The 18839-nt window shown below is 44.1% G+C and overlaps 2 protein-coding genes across 10 annotated transcripts in view; one reads left to right on the top strand and one right to left on the bottom strand.

Moving 5' to 3' along the window:
• FAM168B (family with sequence similarity 168 member B) overlaps positions 1 to 16340 on the top strand; it is a 37098-nt gene extending 20758 nt beyond the window's left edge. For 3 of the 4 annotated variants that reach the window (XM_086718286.1, XM_025935215.2, XM_086718287.1), the window contains exons 4-7: positions 8870 to 9012; positions 9148 to 9325; positions 11220 to 11345; positions 11783 to 16340. In XM_086718286.1, coding sequence (XP_086574412.1) covers positions 8870 to 9012; positions 9148 to 9325; positions 11220 to 11332 — 434 coding nt within the window. In that variant the 3' untranslated portion in view covers positions 11333 to 11345; positions 11783 to 16340. The remainder of the gene's footprint in view (positions 1 to 8869; positions 9013 to 9147; positions 9326 to 11219; positions 11346 to 11782) is intronic. The other variant, XM_086718288.1, reaches the window with a different exon arrangement.
• A 1151-nt stretch (positions 16341 to 17491) lies between these two features.
• Positions 17492 to 18839, bottom strand: part of ARHGEF4 (Rho guanine nucleotide exchange factor 4) — a 285073-nt gene continuing 283725 nt past the window's right edge. For all 6 annotated transcript variants that reach the window (XM_086718280.1, XM_086718282.1, XM_086718281.1 and 3 more), the window contains one exon: positions 17492 to 18262. In XM_086718280.1, coding sequence (XP_086574406.1) covers positions 18111 to 18262 — 152 coding nt within the window. In that variant the 3' untranslated portion in view covers positions 17492 to 18110. The remainder of the gene's footprint in view (positions 18263 to 18839) is intronic.

Below are 18839 nucleotides of genomic sequence, written 5' to 3'. Positions count from 1 at the left end.
TGGGTGACTTGGTTGGGCGTCTGACCTCGCCTCAGGTCGTGATCTCACGGTTTGTGGGTTCGAGCCCCACTTTGGGCTCTGTGCTGACAGCTCAGAGCCTGGAGCCTGCTTCAGATTCGGTGTCTCCTTCTCTCTGCCCCTCCCCCACTTGTGCTCTGTCTCTCAAAAATAAATAAATGTAAAAAATAAAAATAAAAATTTTCATTTTCCGTGGGCCTTTCATTTCACCTGATGAGCAAGCCAGAGCTGTCCTTATAAAAAAGTTAAAGTTTGTTTCCATTTCTGTTGTTTTCTTAGTCTGCCTTCTGGTTCTCTTCACACCACGTTTGTAGATAAAACTAACGTAGTACAGGTGGTGTGTTTGTGGAGATTGGCTTTCAGAGAGTTAGTAGTCCTAATATTGCTTATTTCTTAGTTCTTCTAAGTGTGACATGATGAGGGTTTAGAGGACTTTGTAATGAGATGTCATATCTTTTGCTGAAAGATTCCATTACTTGAACCTGTAGGTGGAGGCATCATTCATTTCATCCTCATGGACAAGTGTAACAGGCTGAGTACCCATGCAGCCAGAGTGGGCTGTCCTTTCTTAGAATCAGAGGAATACATTGGAAAGAGTTTGGGCTGTGAAGTTAGCTAGATGTGGCTCAAATCCAGACTGTATCACTCCTGGGAAAGTTATTTTATTTCATTTTTAGCATTTGTATAATGTTTTTCTTTTTAATATAATTTATTCAAGTTAGCTAACATACAGTGTGTATACAGTGTGCTCTTGGCTTTGGGAGTAGATTTCCATGATTCATTGCTTACATACAACACCCTGTGCTCATCCCAAGTGCCCTCCTCATTGCCCATCACCCCCACTGCTCAACCCTCAGTTTGTTCTCTGTATTTAAGAGACTTGGTTTGCCTCCCTCCCTCTCTGTTTGAAACTATTTTTTTCCCCATTCCCTTCCGCTATGGTCTTCTGTTAAGTTTCTCAAATTCCACATATGAGTGAGAATACATATTTGTCTTTCTCTGACTGACTTGTTTCACTTAGCATAATACCCTCCAGTTCCATCCATGTTGTTGCAAATGACAAGATTTCATTCTTTCTCATTATTGGCATTTGTATAATGAATTCACATGTTCCCTCAGCTGAGGATTCCGGCAAGCAGCATGCACAGTCAGGCTCCCGTGGCCCTGAGGATGCACATTCACACTTCCCCGTTTAGTCATGAGTATCTGAAATTAATATTTACCATTATCATGTAAAGTCACCAAGAACACATTCAATTCTTTGTAGTAAACTCTATTTAAGAAGTGATTCAAACACTACATTAGCACATATTTTGGGGGGATATTTATTTATTTTCTAAGTTTTTATTTAAATTTCAGTAAGTTAACATACAGTGTAATATTAGTTTCAGGTGTAGTATTTAGAGATTCATTACTTAGATACGATACTCAGTGCTCAACCCAACAAGTGTTCTCTTTATTACCCATCATGCGTGTAACCCATCTCCCCACTCACCAGCATACATTTTTTTTTACTTTCTAAAAAACGTTTATGTAATTTTGAGAGAGAGGTGTGCACATGAGGGGGGAGGAGCAGAAAGAGAGAGCGAGTGAGAATCCCAAGCAAGCTCCACACTGCCAGCACAGAGCCTGACACAGGGCTGGAACCCTGTGTCACGAACTGCAAGATCATGACCTGAGCAGAACAAGAGTCAGATGCTTAACTGACTGAGCCAGCCACCCAAGCACCCCACCAGCACACATTTTAAAGGGAGGAAAAAATGTTGCTAGGAGTGATGAAATAGTTTCCTTGGTTGCTTTGCCCTGCAGGGCTGGATGGAGGATAAATTGGGGAAGATTTGAATTATGTCCATGAAGTAAGACCCCAGGTTTGTTTAAAAAATAAACTTCATTTATGGCAGCCACACAGGAGAGAAAAGCCTTACAGTGTTACTGGGTTGTGGAGTCATGGGATCTGTTTCTGTCTTATTTAAATTAAAGGTTTAACATGCACATAGTTTACAGATAACCTCATTCTCCTTCCCACTCCTGGTATGTGACCACTTGAGCATCCTGTGGTGAGTGGTTATTTTCTTCAACTGCTCTGACCTCCCTGGACCTGGTATCCTAGTTGAGGCCTTATCCTGGGGGTTATTCTTCTCCATCATCTTGAGTTGCTCGTGTCCTTTCCTTCTGCTTGATTCCGTGTCTTAGTTTACTCTTGGGTTTTAGTGGAGGATCCCCTTTAGTAGTCTTCCAGTAGAGATTGGGAGAGTCACAGTTTTGAGATTTTTCATATCCTGAGGACATTTTGTTCTGCACTCACTTCAGTAGTTGGCTTATAGAATTCTGGGCTCGCAGTTATTTCCTCCCAGAATTTTGATAATATTGCTTAATTGTTTTCTAGCTTTTGTTGCTGCTGAGAATTTTGATACTTTGCTGATGCTTGATTGACTGTAATATAACCTGTGTTTCTCTTTGGTATTCTGTAATTTTTTTTTTTTTTTTTTTTTTTGTCTCCAGTGTTTTGAAATTTCATGGTGCTGTGTTTTGGTGCAGGTCTTTCCTCCTCACATACATTTTATGATCTGAATTTTCTTTTTAAATTAAAAAAAATTTTTTTTTATTAACGTTTATTTATTTTTGAGACAGAGACAGAGCATGAATGGGGGAGGGTCAGAGAGAGAGGGAGACACAGAATCCGAAACAGGCTCCAGGCTCTGAGCTGTCAGCACGGAGCCCGATATGGGGCTCGAACTCACAGACTATGAGATCATGACCTGAGCCGAAGTCGGACGCTCAACCGACTGAGCCACCCAGGCGCCCCTTAAATATTTCTTAAAGATTTGTTTTCTAAGTATTTATTTAATCTCTACACAAACCATGGGGCTTGAACTCAACCCTGAGATCAAAAGTCACATGCTTTTCTGACTGAGCCAGCCAGGCACCCCTATTGTTCTGAATTTTCTAAATAAACATCTTTTATGCTCAGAAACTTACTATATAAAATCTTGTGTGGTATATAGTACTTTTAGAAGAAATGATCTATTCTACTACAAAAAGTTTTTGGCACCTCACAATTTGCAGTCTCAGAACAGTGGCCCTATACATGAGTGTTTCCCTAAGAGGAAGTCAGCCATTGGTGACTCACTTGTTTGATGAGAGTGAAAGGAGAAGCGCTCTAATCATTTTGTTGTCTGGGTTGCATTGCTATGGATGGTCTTTTTAGGAAAGGAGAATCTGGAAAGCTATTAATATTTTTAAAAGACTGAGCAGTGAAGGTATTTGGTTTTGTATTGTGAATGGTTGACAAGTCTAACAATTATTTTAGAAGGCCATGTCAGTTTTGGATGCCGTGTGATAGGGGTGTGTGTGTATTTTAAGTTTCCTGTTGAGGGTCTCCTGTGTGACACGGTGGGTCTAGTGCTGTATAAAAAACAACAGCAGCAAAAAGAAGGTGCCTAGCCTAGCACACACTCAGTTTTTAACGGGACTGGGAGACAGGGTTTTATTCCTTGAAACTGATTTGTCTTGAGTGTTGGATAAAAGGTGCCTATATAAAAACACAAAATTTTCTGGTTAGTGTTAGGACATAGCTCATAGTTACAAGAATATGCAGTAAGATAACCTACATTAAAAACCATTGCTGTCATTAGTAGAAATAGTGGGTGACTATTTTTCCAACATTTTATTGTGATAATTTTCCAGTATACAGAGAAACTGAAAACAAATTCACATTGAACCTCTTGTGGACTGCCAAGATTCCGCAATAAAATCTTTTAAAATCAACTTTTATTTCTGTTTAAGTTTTGTTTAATCTCTGTACCTCATGTAGGGCTCAAACTCAAGACCCTGAGATCAAGTGTCACATGCTCCACTGACTAAGCCAGCCAGGTGCCCCTACAATCAACATTTAAAATTTACATTTTACTTGTATCACATATGTATCCCTGTGTCTATCCTTCAGTCCATCTTACTTTTTGACGTGTTTCAAAGTAAGTTGTGGACATCAATTACACTTGACCCCATTTACTCCAGTGTGCATGTTGTTAATATTTGTTTGCAGCTCTGGGGTACCCACCTGGCTGGTTCAGTTGGTTAAGCATCTGACTCTTGATTTCAGCTCAGGTAATGATCTCACAGCTCGTGAATTTGAGCCCCACATTGGGCTCTGCACTGATAGCGCAGATCCTGCTTGGGATTCTTCCTCTTTCTCTGCCATTCCCCCACTTGTGCTCTCTCTCTCAAAAATATATACATATTTGTTTGCAGTTTTATTTTAGTTTTGTTTTCACATGAAACTTACATATGCACAAATTTTAAATGTACCATTCAATCATAATCTCACAGGTGCATACACATAGTAGCTTTTTGGAGTCATCTCACCATCTTCAACAAAGCATACATATGAGGCAGGTGTTACAAAAGCCACCTTAAGAGACCTGGGGGCAGCTGGAGGGATTTCTGCAACAGTAGGCCTCTGGCCTCCATTAGAAGAAGAAAGGAAAGGCATTGTAGGTTGACCGTTCATTGGTTGTGAGTGAAGGACTTCACCTTCTTTCAGTGCATGTGGTTGACCAAAAGAGTGATTCTGAATCAGAGAACCTCTCTGTGGAGGGCTGTATGCCTGGGTCTTCATTGTTTTGGATTTATACTGTATTCCTGGAAGCTCACTCAGGTTGGCAGCTTCCACCTTGTATGCAGTTCAAAACTCCAAGCTCTTTTTGCAGTTTGAACAGTGACAAAATGGTCTTGGACTTACTTGTTAGGAATAGTGATAAGTTTTTTAGAGGCTCTCTTTTCTCCAATTTTTCATCCAGGTCATGAATTCGTTGCTTGTGTGTTTTCACTTCCTCAAATAGCTTCTTCTTTTTCTGAATTAGTTTATTGTATTAGGATCAGTGAGATGATGGTGCATGGTGGGCACACTTGTGACCAGTCATGTTGATGGAAGCACTGCACCTGAGGAGAGTGGCTATTCGTTGTTGCCACTTAGAGTTAACCTCGCAGTTAAAACGAATTTCAGAATAATTTAGGGAAACCTGGAAGGGTCTTTTCACTCTTCAGGGTGAAAACAAAGTAGTTGAGCTTGGGAGTTGCCTGGTTTGGACAAAGGAGTCAGGACTCACAGTCAGGTCTGGGTTTGTACCTGCTCTACTACTTGGGACTGGGTGACCTTTTGGACAGTATCATCTTTATCAGCATCTTCATAATGAACGCCATGAAGGGCATTCTGTGGAGTGAACCTAGGCACACAAAGTACAGGACAGTTAGAAGAACTTCTAAGACTGACTTGGTCCTTGTCAAAGGGGGATTTCTTTCATGTGACTTGAGAAAAGCATCATTTAGAGCTGGTGTACTTCCTGGGAGTCATTTCATTTTCTTTCTCTCTCTTAAACTTTTTTTTTTAAGTTTATTTATTTATTTTGAGAGAGAGTGAACAGGGAGGATCAGAGAGAGAGAGGGAGAGAGAATCCCAAGTAGGCTCTGCGCTGTTAGTGCACAGTCTGTTGTGGGGCTCTATCTAATAAACAGTGAGATTACGATCTGAGCCAAAATCAAGAGTCAGACCCTTAACCGACTGAGCCACCCACGCGCCCCTCTCTCTTAAATTAATAACAAAATATATGTACACTTCTAACCACAGTCCAATAATGTAATTAAAATTTTTCAACTTTTTAAAGTTTATTTAAAAAAATTTTTTTTTTATTTAAAAATTTCTTTTAATGTTGATTCTGTCTTCAGAGACAGAGAGACAGAACATGAGGGGCAAAGAGAGAGAGGAAGACACAGAATCTGAATCAGGCTCCAGGCTCTGAGCTGTCAACACAGAGCCTGACAGGGGCTTGAATTCATGAACTGAGATCATGACCTGAGCCCAAGTGCCCAAGTTGGATGCCTAACCAACTGAGCCACCCAGGTGCCCCCTTACTGTCTTAAGTCAAATCTTTTTACCATAGCCCTGGTGCTTGATAATTCCTCCCCCCCCCCCCGCCCACTTTATTTTGCTGTGATAAACACTGTGATGAGCATTTTTACAGTTGAGTCTGTTCCAATCTATGCTTTTTTTTGGTGGACTTAGGGGATGTAAAGACAGACATTTAATGCTAGATTGTGCCCTAGATGTGTACCCATTTGTATTCCTACAAAACAGGTATATCTTTTCTGTTCCTGTGTTGAGTATACTGTCAGTAGAACTTTCTCCTTGGTTTTTTCCTTCTCCCCCAAATGCCCCCTGCTTCTACCCCACACACACATACATGTATCAGGTCTGGAAATGAGGTCAGATCTTTGTGGAGGATGGACTGGTCCATAGTGGTGTCACATCTTGACTGCGGTCAGGGCTAGAACACTGCTTGGTTCCTCCCTGTGCCAGGTCAAAAGTGGGTTTGAATTAAAGCCTTTTTTTCTTTTCTTTTTGAATTTTATGTTAGTTTCAGGTGTACAACATAGTGATCCAGTTCTGTCTGTGTGCTATACAGCACAATAAGTGTATTCATCATCTCTCATTGTACAGTGTTATTACAATGTTACTGACTGTATTCTTTGAGCTGTACTTTTTATTCCTCTCCATGACTTACTTATTTTATAACTGGAAGTTAGTACTTCTGAATCCTCCTCACCTTTTCACCCATTACCATTGCCTGCCCAGCCCAGCAACCACCACTTTGTTCTCTACTTATGAGTCTGTTTCTGGTTTTTGTTTTGTTTTGTTTTTTAGATTGCACATATAAGTGAAATCACATGGATCTTACGGTATTTGCCTTTCTCCGTCTAACTTCACTTAACATAATGCTCTCCAGGTCCATTTGTGTTATTGGAAATGACACCTCATTCTTTTTTTTGTAGTTGAGTAATATTCCACTGTGTGTGTGAGAGTGTGTGTGTGTGGATGTATGTGTACATACATATACATGACATCTTTATCTGTTCTGTCTTTGGGTACTTGGGTTGCTTCCGTATGTTGGTATTGTATATAATGCTACAATAAAAATAGGAGTGTATCTTTCCAAACTAGTGTTTTCATTTTCTTTGGGTAAATACCTAGTAGGGGAATTATTAGATCACATGGTACTTCTGTTTTTAATTTTTTGAAGAACCTCCATACTGTTTTCTGTACTGGCAGCACCAATTTACATTCCCACCAAGGTGTACCAGGGTTCCCTTTGCTCCACCTCCTCACCAGCTCTTACTGTTTCTTGTCTTTTTGTTAGTAGCCATTCTGACTGGTGTGAAGTGATATCTCACTTCACAAAGTGGTTTTGATTGCATTTCCCTGATGTGAATGATGTTGAGCATCTTTTCATGTGTCTGTTAGCCATTTGATCTCTTCTTTGGGAAACTGTCTATTCAGGTCTTCTGCCCACTGTTCAGTTGGGTGCTTTTATTTTGGTGTTCTTTGTGTATTTTGGATAGTAACTCCTTATCAGATTTATTTGCAGATCTCTCCTCTCGGTCAGTAGTTTGGTTGTCTTTTGTTTTGTTGATTGTTTCCTTTGCTTTGCAGAAGCTTTTTAGTTTGATGTAGTCCTAATAGTTTATTTTTGCTTTTGTTTCCCTTGCCTAAGAGATCCATAAGTATGCTGCTAAGGCTAATGTCCAAGAGATTATTGCCTGTTTTCTTTTAGGAGTTTTAAGGTTTCAGGTCTCACATTTAGGTCTTTAATCCATTTTGAGTTTATTTTTGTGGCTAGTTTACGAAAGTGGTCCAATTTCATTCTTTTGCACGTAGCTGCCCAATTTTCCCAACACCATTTGTTGAAAAGACTGTTTTTTTCCCACTGTATATTCTTGCCTCCTTTGTTGTAGATTAATTGGCCATATAAATGTAGGTTTATTTCTGGGCTCTTTATCCTGTTCCATTGATCTATGTGTCTGTTTTTGTGCCAGTATCACCATTTTGGTTACAGCTTTGTGTAGTATATCTTGAAATCTAGAATTGTGATACCTCCAGCTTTGTTCTTCTTTCTCAAGATTGCTGTGGCTGTTTGGGGGTCTTTAGTGGTTCCATACACAAATTTTAGTATTGTTTGTTCTAGTTATGTGAAAAATGCTATTGGTATTTTGATGGGGATTGCATTGAATCTGTAGATTGCTTTCAGTAGTATGGACATTTTAATGATACTAATTCTTCCAGTACATGAGTGTGGTGTCTCTTTCCATTTATTTGTGTTGTCATCAGTTTTTTTTCATCAGTTTGTCCTACAGTTCTCAGAGTATATGGTCTTTTACCCTTTTGGTTAAATTTATTTCTGGATATTTTACTGTTTTCGGTGCTGGTGTTGTAAATGGGATGGTTTTCTGAATTTCTCTTTCTGCTACTTTGTTATCAGTGTATGTAAATGCAACAGGTTTCTGTGTATTTTATGTCCTGCAATTTTACTAAATTCATTAATTCGTTATAATTTTTTTTTTTTTTTACTTAGAGAGCGTGAGCTAGGGAGAAGGACACAGAGAGGGAGGGAGGAGGGTAGAGAAAGTGAGAAAGAGGGAGAATATTCCAAGCAGGCTCCATGCTCAGTGCGGAGCCCACAGCTGGGCTTAATCCTGGGATCATGACCTGAGCTGAAATCAAGAGCTGGATGCTCAACCGACTGAGCCACCCAGGCACCCCAGTGAATTCATCTATTCTAACAGTTTTTGGTGGAGTCTTTAGTTTTTGTGTATAGTGTCATGTCAGCTGCAAATAGTGATAGTTTTACTTTTTCCTTACCAGTAGGGATGCCTTGTATTTCTTACCTGGTTGCTGTCGCTAGTACTTCTAGTAATGTGTTGAATAAAAGTGGTAAGAGGGGAGGGACATCCTTGTCTTGATCCTGATCTTAGAGGAAATCTCTTGGGTTTTCACTGGCCACTGGCTTCTTTGTTTCAGGTTACACTCCTGGCACACCTTACAAAGTGTCCTGTTCCCCCACCAGCGGGGCAGTGCCACCATACTCCTCCTCCCCCAACCCCTACCAGACTGCTGTGTACCCTGTGCGAAGTGCCTACCCCCAGCAGAGCCCCTATGCACAGGTAGGCCTGGGTGTGCTATGGGTCCCTTAATTAAGTGCTCTTGGGCATTGTGTGTGTGGGAAGGGTTGGTTCTCTCTGGACTCTGACCCATGAGGTGTGGAGCCCTGTGGTATTTGTCTCTCTTCCTCCCTGCAGCAGGGCACGTACTACACACAGCCCCTGTATGCAGCACCCCCTCATGTCATCCACCACACCACGGTGGTGCAGCCCAACGGCATGCCAGCAACAGTGTACCCTGCTCCCATCCCTCCACCTAGAGGCAATGGCGTCACCATGGGCATGGTGGCTGGGACCACTATGGCCATGTCAGCAGGTGAGTCCTTGACCCTGGGTTGCCTGTTTTATGAGAGCCAGGAGACGGGAGAGCTCACTAATTCTCTGACCCTTGGTTTGATTTTTCAATGGCTTGAGTTGTGTGGAAGGACATACTCTTTGGGAAAGGAACAGCATATGATCCTTCTTTCCCTTCCTTTCATTTCTTCCCCTTCTTCTTTTGGTTGAGAGGAGAGGTGTGACCAGCCAAGAACCAAGTACCCTCCCCATGGGGCATGAGTGGATAGTGATCAATGTATTAGACAGGTGAGCTGAGCCCTTAGCAGTAGGGCTGAGGGGCATACCAGTGAACATACCAAGCTTGGGCAGAAGGTGATCACTTTGTATCTGGGTGGGCTGGCCTTCCTGATAACTCCCCTTTAGTGTAGGCTGCAGGGCAAGTTGTGTGAATGTTGGTGTTTGCATGAATCTAGGAAAGCTGGCTTTGTGTTCATGGACATAACAGCCTCTTATAGAAAATCTTTGGCATTGGTCACCTTTATTTCCCAAGGCTTCCCTTTCCCTTGCTCAGGAAAATACATCACAGAGAGATGAGACTCCTGGCTAGGATGTGCATATCTCCCTGTGAGCCCCCAGTGGGCATGTGGGTTGTCTGTGGCACGCAGCCAAGTACGGAAGATGTCATTGCTTGCCCATGGCTGTGTGTGTGTGTTTTAATATTGTTCCCTCCCTCTCTCTTTTTTTTCCCCCTTTAACTCCAATATAGGGAGATTGTGCCAGAGAGAAAGGTGTGTTAGGATACCATGTGTGTTTCTGCTCAGAGTCTCCCTTGTATTTGGTTTTCCCATACTTTTCTGTGAAGGCACAGACAGAAACTGCATGTTTGAGGCACGTGAAGGGAGAGATGGCAGGCCCTGGGTTGGTTGTGGGCAGGAAGATGGGAAGTGAAGAAAAGCAGGGTGAGGCCGTTAGGTTGGAGGTTATGCTGATTTACAGATGGACTCAGAGTTGCTGAGTTTTCTGCAGATATAGGGAAAATACATTTATCTTCATGTACTTACAAGGTCATGTAGTTTAGAATCTCCCTCCTTCCCTCTCTTTAATTTTTACTCTCTTAACCATTTTTAACTGTATTAGTTGAGTAGTGTTAAGTATTTTCACATTGTTGTAAAACAGATCTCTTTCACCTTGCAAAACTGAAGATCTGTGCTCATTAAATAACAGCTCTCTTTTTCCCCTGCCCCACCCTCCCACTCCCCAGCCCCTGGCCACCACCATTCTACTTTCTATCAGTTTGACTACTTGAGATACCTTATGTAAGTGGAATCCTACTGGGTGTGTCTTTCTGTGACTGGCTTATTTCACTTAGCATGACATCCTGTATATTCATCCATGGGTAGCATGGACAAATTTCCTTCCTTTTTAAAAATTTTTTCATTGTAAAAGCTTATTTATTTGGGGAGGGGTGTTTGGAGGGACAGAGAGGGGGAGAGAGAGAATCTCAAGCAGGCTCTGCACTGTTCCTGAGGAACCCAATGCAGGGCTCAAACTCATGAACTGGGAGATCCTGAGCTGAAGTCCAGTGCTTAACTGACTAACCTACCCAGGCACCTGAATATCTTTCTTTTTAAGGGTAAATAATGATTAATTTGTTGATTATCATCTGATCTGCAAAAATCATTGAGTATGCTTATATGAAGGGAAGGCACAGAGCCTTCTACAGACATTATCATATGAGCTTGCTGTGTTTATACAACTTTGAGTTGTGTATGATCTGAATTCTGACAGCAGTCTAGGTCGTGACCACCCCTCTTCCTGTTAAAGCAGGACAGGCCAGAGCTCTCTTTTCTGGCAGCATGGAGCTGCATGGTGACATAGGCTAGCCTCATGTGGGTAGTGCTGCCTGCCATTGAGACAGCTGCTCTTTCTTCCAGGTACCCTGCTGACCGCCCACTCCCCAACTCCTGTTGCCCCCCACCCAGTCACTGTGCCCACGTATCGGGCCCCAGGAACGCCCACCTACAGCTACGTGCCCCCTCAGTGGTGATCACCCTGCAAATGTAAGTGACTGGTGAAACCTGGGTTGGCTTTTTTTCCAGTACAGAATGACAAATCTATATTTTAAGCACTAACGAGAAAAATGCTTAAATGCCCCTCTTAATCCAAGGGCAGTGTGGCATTTAAAGATTTGTTCTTATTTGGACTCTTAGAAAGTAGAAGGAAGGAAACCATTGAGTACTTGCTGTGTACACTATATACTTTGTTCCTTTCCTAGTCTGTGCTCTAATCTCCTACTGCCTCCTACAGGAACTAGGATTCTGGTTGTAACCAGGAGTCACTCTAAGGTGTGCGGCAACCAGGAGCAGTGGCCTTTCCCACTGCTGCCCTTTCTGGTCCTAGTGGGTTTTGTCCTCCTTGACTTAAATGAAATTCCTTTTTGGAGCAGCGGTGCCAGGGGTGCTCCGTGTGACCATGTTTGTCTTTCTCCCCCTGCCAGGTTTGAGGATGGAGCTGTGCAGTCACATCTTGGAGGTTCCACAGCTGGTGCTGCAGGCCTCGCGCCTCCAACCTGGACTTTCTTCTTAATGCTCTCGACACTTAGCTAACACTACTCTGGCCCGGCCCAGCAGGTCCCAGCGCCATTAGTTTCCAACTGACTCTGTGGGTTGGTCTTAAAGCAATTCCTGTTTTGTGGGCTGCCTGGCAATTTTTTAGCTAACTGTAATGATAAAAAGGGAGTATTAATCTATTCTGAATCATATCTAGTTGAATGCATGTTTAAAAAAAACAAACAAAAAACAAAGCTTGCTCAATCTACCTGCAGTGACTGATGCAAAACCATCATATGCAAAACCCAAAGGAATGGAAAAGCATTTTACAACTTGTATCACTAATGCACTGTTGTAATGTATGCAGAGTCTTCAAGTTATAAGTGTTAAAGTGAATTTCTTCATAGAGTATCTGAAATCCCTTGGATGATTCTTCGGCCTTTGGGGTTGATGTGGGTTGCCAGTTGGTAACGTGGACTTTGAGTTTTCAGCCATCTGTTTCTTTCACACTGACTGCACGGGAAGAGAGTCGCAGGGACAGGAAAAGTGCAGGGTGGGCCACCACTGCCTGGGGCACAGCCAGCTTTCTGGACGTCCCTTTCCTTGCCGTTTAGGCTTGCCTAAACATTGTGGTGTGGACATTCTTAGAGATGATCATGAAAGTATAGAGTTGTATGGCCAGTACAGTTAGGGGCAAGAGGTTGTCTGTGTATCAGCAAAGCAGTTTTCTCTGCCATCTCAATTTTCATTACAAGTCTCCTACACGTAGAGATGAGGTTTTCTGTGTCTTTATTGGGAAAGTTTTATGTAGAATTAAATTATTTTCCTGGGATGGAAGATGTGTGAAGGAGAAACAGTCACACTTGGAGGAGGTATTGGTTTCTCCTTTGTTTAGCTTAGAAAACCATTCGTCCCTCCCGCCCCCAGAAGTTTCAGTACGGAAAACATATGTGGGCATTGCTGTCCTCTACCACTCCCCCACCAACGAAGGGCAAAGATTTCAGCTGTCTGTTACGAAGAAAGTTAAATATTTAAAAGAACTATTAAAAGGGAACAAAACTCGATTTGAAATTGTTTCTTGTAGAGAGGCAGGGCTGTGGCTGTGTTTCAGCCCATCCACCTGAAGGGGCCTTGTCATCTAACACCATCTGGAGGAGACTTCTGGAGATGGGTCTGGGGAGGTGTGAGGGAGGGGCTGGTGCCTCTGGTCTGTGAGCCTTGTCTGCCATCTGTAGCTGAGGGCTCTCAGCACAAAGCAGGTATGGACAGCAAGGGCCCAGGCAGCATCAGAATGCATTTGCCTGCCAGGATTTATTTAGAAAGGAATTTGTGTTTAAAGTCAGAATATTGTATATAAGAAATGAAGGGGATTTTTTTTTTTTTTTTTTTTTTTGCTTAAATGTGCCCAGCTTGTATCAGTGGGAGTGTGTCTGTTCACAGAGGGGGTGGGAGGGTGAGGGTTTTGTTCCCTTTCAGCAGTCTGTCAGGGGGTGGATGTGCTCCTATTCACCCCATCATTTCAAGTGTATGGGCTTTGGTTGGGGAGGGGACCCTGCTCTTACGTCTCTGGCAGCTAGGTCAGGGCTCTGGCACTGGTTTGGCTTTCGGCCCCATTTCCTGAGTGGGACACCTGACCCCTGAGCCTTTGGTAACCTTATTTTTTATAGTAAGTACCCCATAATTTTCTTTTTTCACGTTTTATTTTATAAGAAGTTTAGGAATATTTTTGCATGGATCATTGTAAACAGAAGGTTCCTTATTCCTAATGTCTGTTAACATAGTGTGCTTACTGATAAGTACCTTAAATTGCTTCATTAGCACTTAACCCACGTGTGTCTGTGTGTGTGTGTGTGTGTGTGTGTGTGTGTGTGTGGAGAGAGAGAGAGAGAGAGTGTGTATGTGTGTGTGTGGGTGTGTGTGTGTGTGTACCATGTACCCCAGGCACACAGTTTGTGTCTACTTTAGCTCTGTGCTGGTTATTCCATCTGTACGGTGGATGGTTTATAATATCCATGAGGTTCCAAGGGTTCCAGGGCTGAACTGATCAAGTAACAGAAAAGTCCATTTTCCTAGTTTAGTGTAATAGATTAGGAGAAAATATGATTTTAGTGTATGCTTTAAAAAAGCCCTAAACATCAAAATGGGAAAACACACATACACACACACACACACACACACACACACACATCCTATGTGTAAGGGTGGAGTCACTCAAATGTAGAAGTTATATCGGATGCTTCATTGGGCTTGCTTGAGACATGGTGCACACAGGGTGAGTGTTTTCACAAGCACTGAATTAAATAGTGTTTTCAAGAGCAAGAAGGTTGGGTTGCATTTTGCTCCCATTTACATCAGCTCATAAACACTTTACCCCCTATAATTTTTTAAAATCTTTTTTCCCTTTTGTGAAGGTGAGTTGGGAGACTTTATCAAATACCTTTGCATAATGGAATACATCTGTGTGGAAATCTTTTCACATCAGGGCATCAGCTACCAAATATAATGAAAGGTAGATCTTATCTAGTAGGTAAGAATCTGGACATATGAATAGTAGCAAAACTATCATAGATTGTAATTTTAACAGCAGTTCCAGTAAAAATAATTAAGGAATAGAACTTGTTATAAAATTGCATAATTTGATATCCCAAGCATAATTGTGGAACAGAGAAACGGCCTTTTTTTTGTATGTGACATTCCTAATTTGATACTCTTTCAGCTGAATTATGGTTCTTTTGGAAGTGGAGACAGGTAGGCAAGGACCTAATTCCTCTAAACATGAACGTCGTCATCATGGATAATTAAAAAAATCTTCTACAGCCTCTCTGCCAAGGTTCAGGAGGCCTGTTTCTCTGCTTATGGAAGTTTTGTTTGGATCTGGGCCTGGTGACTTTAGTGATGAGCAATGTTCCCATCAACCCGCTGCCTCTGAGAAGTGAGGCCAACATCAGGACCAGGGCCATTCGTGGGAGGCATGAAGGCAAGGCGCTTCCAGAACCTTTTATGTCTTCTGTGTTAAATCTTGTCAGAACATTCTTGTTGGTATGGTTAATGAGGCCTACCAGTTGCTGTTCTGTGAATCTGTTTCTTGAGTGCTATGCAAATGTATTTATAGGACATGAGAGAGGTCTTGAGACTTGGGCTGGGTACTTGTTGGTGAGCATCCTACCCTTCCCACTCTCGGCGTACAGTGCCTTGCTCCATCTGGTGGCACCATCGCTTCTGTAATAAGAGGAAATATATTCTTACGGCATTTTGGATATGCTGATATCTGGCATGTGAGTTTCTGTGAGTGTGCCTGCCAGTTGGTGGTGAAAGGGTGGCACACACCAACCACATCAATATTGGGGCCTACTTCAAAAGGAAATCCACCCTTCTTCACCTGTTCCTGTACACATTTGAAACAGTATTACTCTGACTGGTTGGGCCACCTTCTCCCCACCTGGCAGCTAATGGCTGGATACCCTAGTCGTCGCCAACCTGGGTGTTGCCCAGTCAGGACAGGATGCCTGTCTGACCCCTCAGCAGGCTCACGGGCAGTTTTAAGGGCAAGTGCTTGGAGGGTGAGGGGCAGCTTCTGGTTCTTTCTGGTGCTTTTTAAGGGTGGGGGGGTTCTCTAGAGAGGAGTGTGGTTGGCTCAGGGGAAGGGCAGACTTCTTAGCTGTTTCTAGCATATCTCAAATATTTGTGTTTTTCCCCTGAGCTGTTTATTATTCAGCCTGAGCTCTCTGAAGGTGCGTCAGACTATTTTGAACAGACTTGCAGATGACGCGCTGCAGAGGAGGGTCTGATCATTTTGGGTAGAAAGTTGCAAAGTTGATCTTACGTGTTTTAGAGGATTTGCCCCCCCCCCCCCCCCACATTCATTTGAAGAACAGAAAACCCTAGGGGTAACCTTAAAGTTTACTCACTTGGGACAGGGAGACAGAGGAGAGGCAGGCATCTGTTCAGGGAACCTGCAGTGGGCTTCAGGAAATGTGTGCTCCCAGGGCTGTTGTGTTGGAGATGACAGGTGTCTCATTTGGGCCTCCTGAGCCCTGTCAGTCTCCCATGGGTCCTTGTGTAGACTAGTGGTCAGTAAAATAGATGGGCTCTGCTGTGCTCCTGGCAGGGTTTAACGTGATGGCTGCTCTGAGGAGAGGTCCCAAGGAACCACGTGGGTTATGACTGACTAGGAAATGGTTCCTTTTTTTGTTTGTTTGTTTAATGATTTTTAAATACTTTTTTTAGACCGTTTTCTTGGTACTTTTTTTAAGCTTATGTCGGCATTGTCTTCCATTGTTAAAGGCATCCCTCACCTCTGCATTGAACTTACGGTGTCAATCAATACAAAGGAATGGAACATCCATCCTGAGCCAGTTCCATTAAGTGTAAATTCATACTATTTTAATTTTTTATGCAATCTGATGAGTAGAGCTCAGATTTAAAATTCTTAAAAGCACGTTTATTGTAACAAGACTTGTTATGTATTAATACTGCAGTTTTCAATAAAGATTGACTTGTGTTGCATAGTGTGATTTTTATGTTTTTTTTTTTTTTCCTGTAGGGTTTATTTTGAGGTGGCATGGCCTGGCTGGAAGGTGGTGTAGCTTCTTTCTAGTTAGGACATGCAGGGTTTGGGGGCAGAAGGCCTTGTGCTGGGCTGTGGTGACCTTGTGTGGTGTTGTGACAGCACGGTGTGTAAGGGTGTGTGGAGGCAACAGTTTGGGAAGACTGCTTCCTCAGGGGAAAGGGGAGGAAAGCTGACCCTGTTCCTTTTCTCTTGGTCTTGTGTCCTGGTCCCCATCCTGGAGGACACATTCTTCTCTATTTCATTGAAGAGGATGCTAAAACCCAGAAAGATTGCAGACTGCCAATCCCCCAAATTCACATTTGCTAACTTCAGCTAAACATGGACTCTGGGAGCAGTCAGGGAGCCAACAGGCTTCCAGCCCCCTGTGGTTGGAGGAGCCGAGCCAGCTGTATCCCATACCAGGACAGCTCCCAGACCACATGCTGTCCTCGCAGCTCCTTCTGAGCATCTGAAGCATTTCTCCCGCCACCTTCGCTTCTTTCCACCAAAGCTCTGAGGGTATGGTTTGCAAGTAAGGGAGCTCCCACCACACTGGGCGATGCTGGGCTCATCCTTTCTGTTTAAGGAGAGGCCCAGGGCAGAGAAAGGTAACTGTCATAGGAAGGATGGAGCATGCAAAGGAGAAAATGCATAGACACAAATGGAAAAACCAGGGCCGACAGGTTATTTTTTCATGTTTCTTTATGAAATTAAATGTGGCTTCTGGCTTGGAGAAGGTATAGTGCAAGAGTGACTGACTGTACATGCTGCTGAATTCCCTTAGGCCAGAGGGGCAGCTCAGTGTTCCTGCACCCACAAGCCAGGTTCTGGCTGTACTTGTGACCCTTCTCGGCAGGACATAGGCTTCCCTCTTAACTCACATGCTCACTGGACTCTGGGTTAGTGGGTCAGTCCTGGATGCTGGGCTACAGAATTCAGTCCTTATGGCTTCTCACACTCACTTAGGGTAAGGCAATCTTTCTGTGTCACTAATAACAATTACTTTTCCCCAATGTTAGAAAAACAGAACAATCCAGACAAACTGGGAGCAGGTTCTGGAGTCAACCCACAACTACACGTGGACTGGTCACAAACCCTGACAGAAGTATGCAGTGACTATGGTTTTGTTTTCTTTCCACTATAAACACATCACAAGTGAAGAGGGTGTCCAGCAGCCAGGAGTGTCTAGAGAGGGACTGGGAGGCAAAAGAGGTGGGCTCTGGGCCCGACATTTTTGTGCACAGAATTCCGGTTCCCACCATCCAGGGATGCAAGTTGCCTGGCACCACCAGCTGGGGACCAGGGGCCTGAAGGAGGACAGAGGGGCACACAGCCCAACTTTGCAGGGGCTGAAGGCAGTCTGCCCAGAGACAGCAGGAGGAGGGATAATAAGATGTCCAGAGAAGAGGGTCCAGAGTGGCCAGTCCTCTCACGCGTGTTGACCTGGCCGGTGGCTCTGAGCTGTGGCTCCCAGGAGGCCCCATAGAGGTCCAGAGGATGGCGGAAGGCTCACCGCTGTGGGCCCCTGCCCCTCCAGCTGGTGTCTTCAGTGCACCAGTGGTGGGGAAGAAACGAAGAATGGGGCACCGAGCAGTTCCCTCCCTCAGCCTGTAACTTCCAGTGCACATGACAGGCAGAGGAGGCCACATGCTATGGGCCTCAGGGAGAAAAAGCTGGAGGCCCACTGGAGGGACAGGTCCATATGGTGCTGTCAGGTGGGGGCTGGCTCACTTGCGGAACGGTGCCAGCCGGCTAATGCTGTGCCAGAAGGTGGATGGCTTCCGCTTGGGCTCTGCCAGTACCAAGACCTGTTGCTGGGGCAGGCTGGCCGGCAGTGCCGGGTGCTTCTGGCGTGCCAGGTAGTAGGGCCGGCTGAGGGCTGAGCAGGAAAAGAAAGCAGGGATCATAGGTGCCTAGGGAGCCAGGTGTCACATGGCAGAATGGCAGCCTCTGCTGCCATGGTTGGGGCGGGGGGGGAGGCCGAATGGGTCCCATCCCATGGGAGGGAAGTTCCTTCATGGGGCTGACCACATCCAGTGGCCTGAGCCACTGTAGAGGGGATGGCCAGGAAACCTGGGACGGTGTGGGGCCCTGGAGCTTCTCCATGGCACAGGCCCCGTGCCAGGCATTTATCAGCTCTGTTGGAATGGGGATATGGGCTCCTTGCCAGGAGGTTGTACGGAGGCCTGCCAGAAAGCAGTCCTGCCTGGGGAGGTGTGCTGTCATTAATGCTACTGCTCTGGGGGATGTGAGGGGATTGAGAGCAAAATTATCAACTGCACACTGATTAAAGCTTTGTCACCAGTGGCCCCTTACCACCAATCTTTGGGAACAAACACCTGGAAAGGGCAGTGGGCAGCAGATGGGACCTACATGCTAGCTGGCTTTGTTCTGGGGGTCAGAGAGGAGTTTGATCTTGATCAGGTAGTAGGGCCAGGCTGCTGTGGGAGGAGGTA

The sequence above is a fragment of the Puma concolor genome, chromosome C1 (genome assembly GCF_028749965.1).
Source record: "Puma concolor isolate L17-30 chromosome C1, mPumCon1.1.hap2, whole genome shotgun sequence".
NCBI classification, from domain to species: Eukaryota; Metazoa; Chordata; class Mammalia; order Carnivora; family Felidae; genus Puma; species Puma concolor.
The sequence above is the reverse complement of the archived record's forward strand: the minus strand, read 5'-3'. Positions and strand labels throughout refer to the sequence as shown.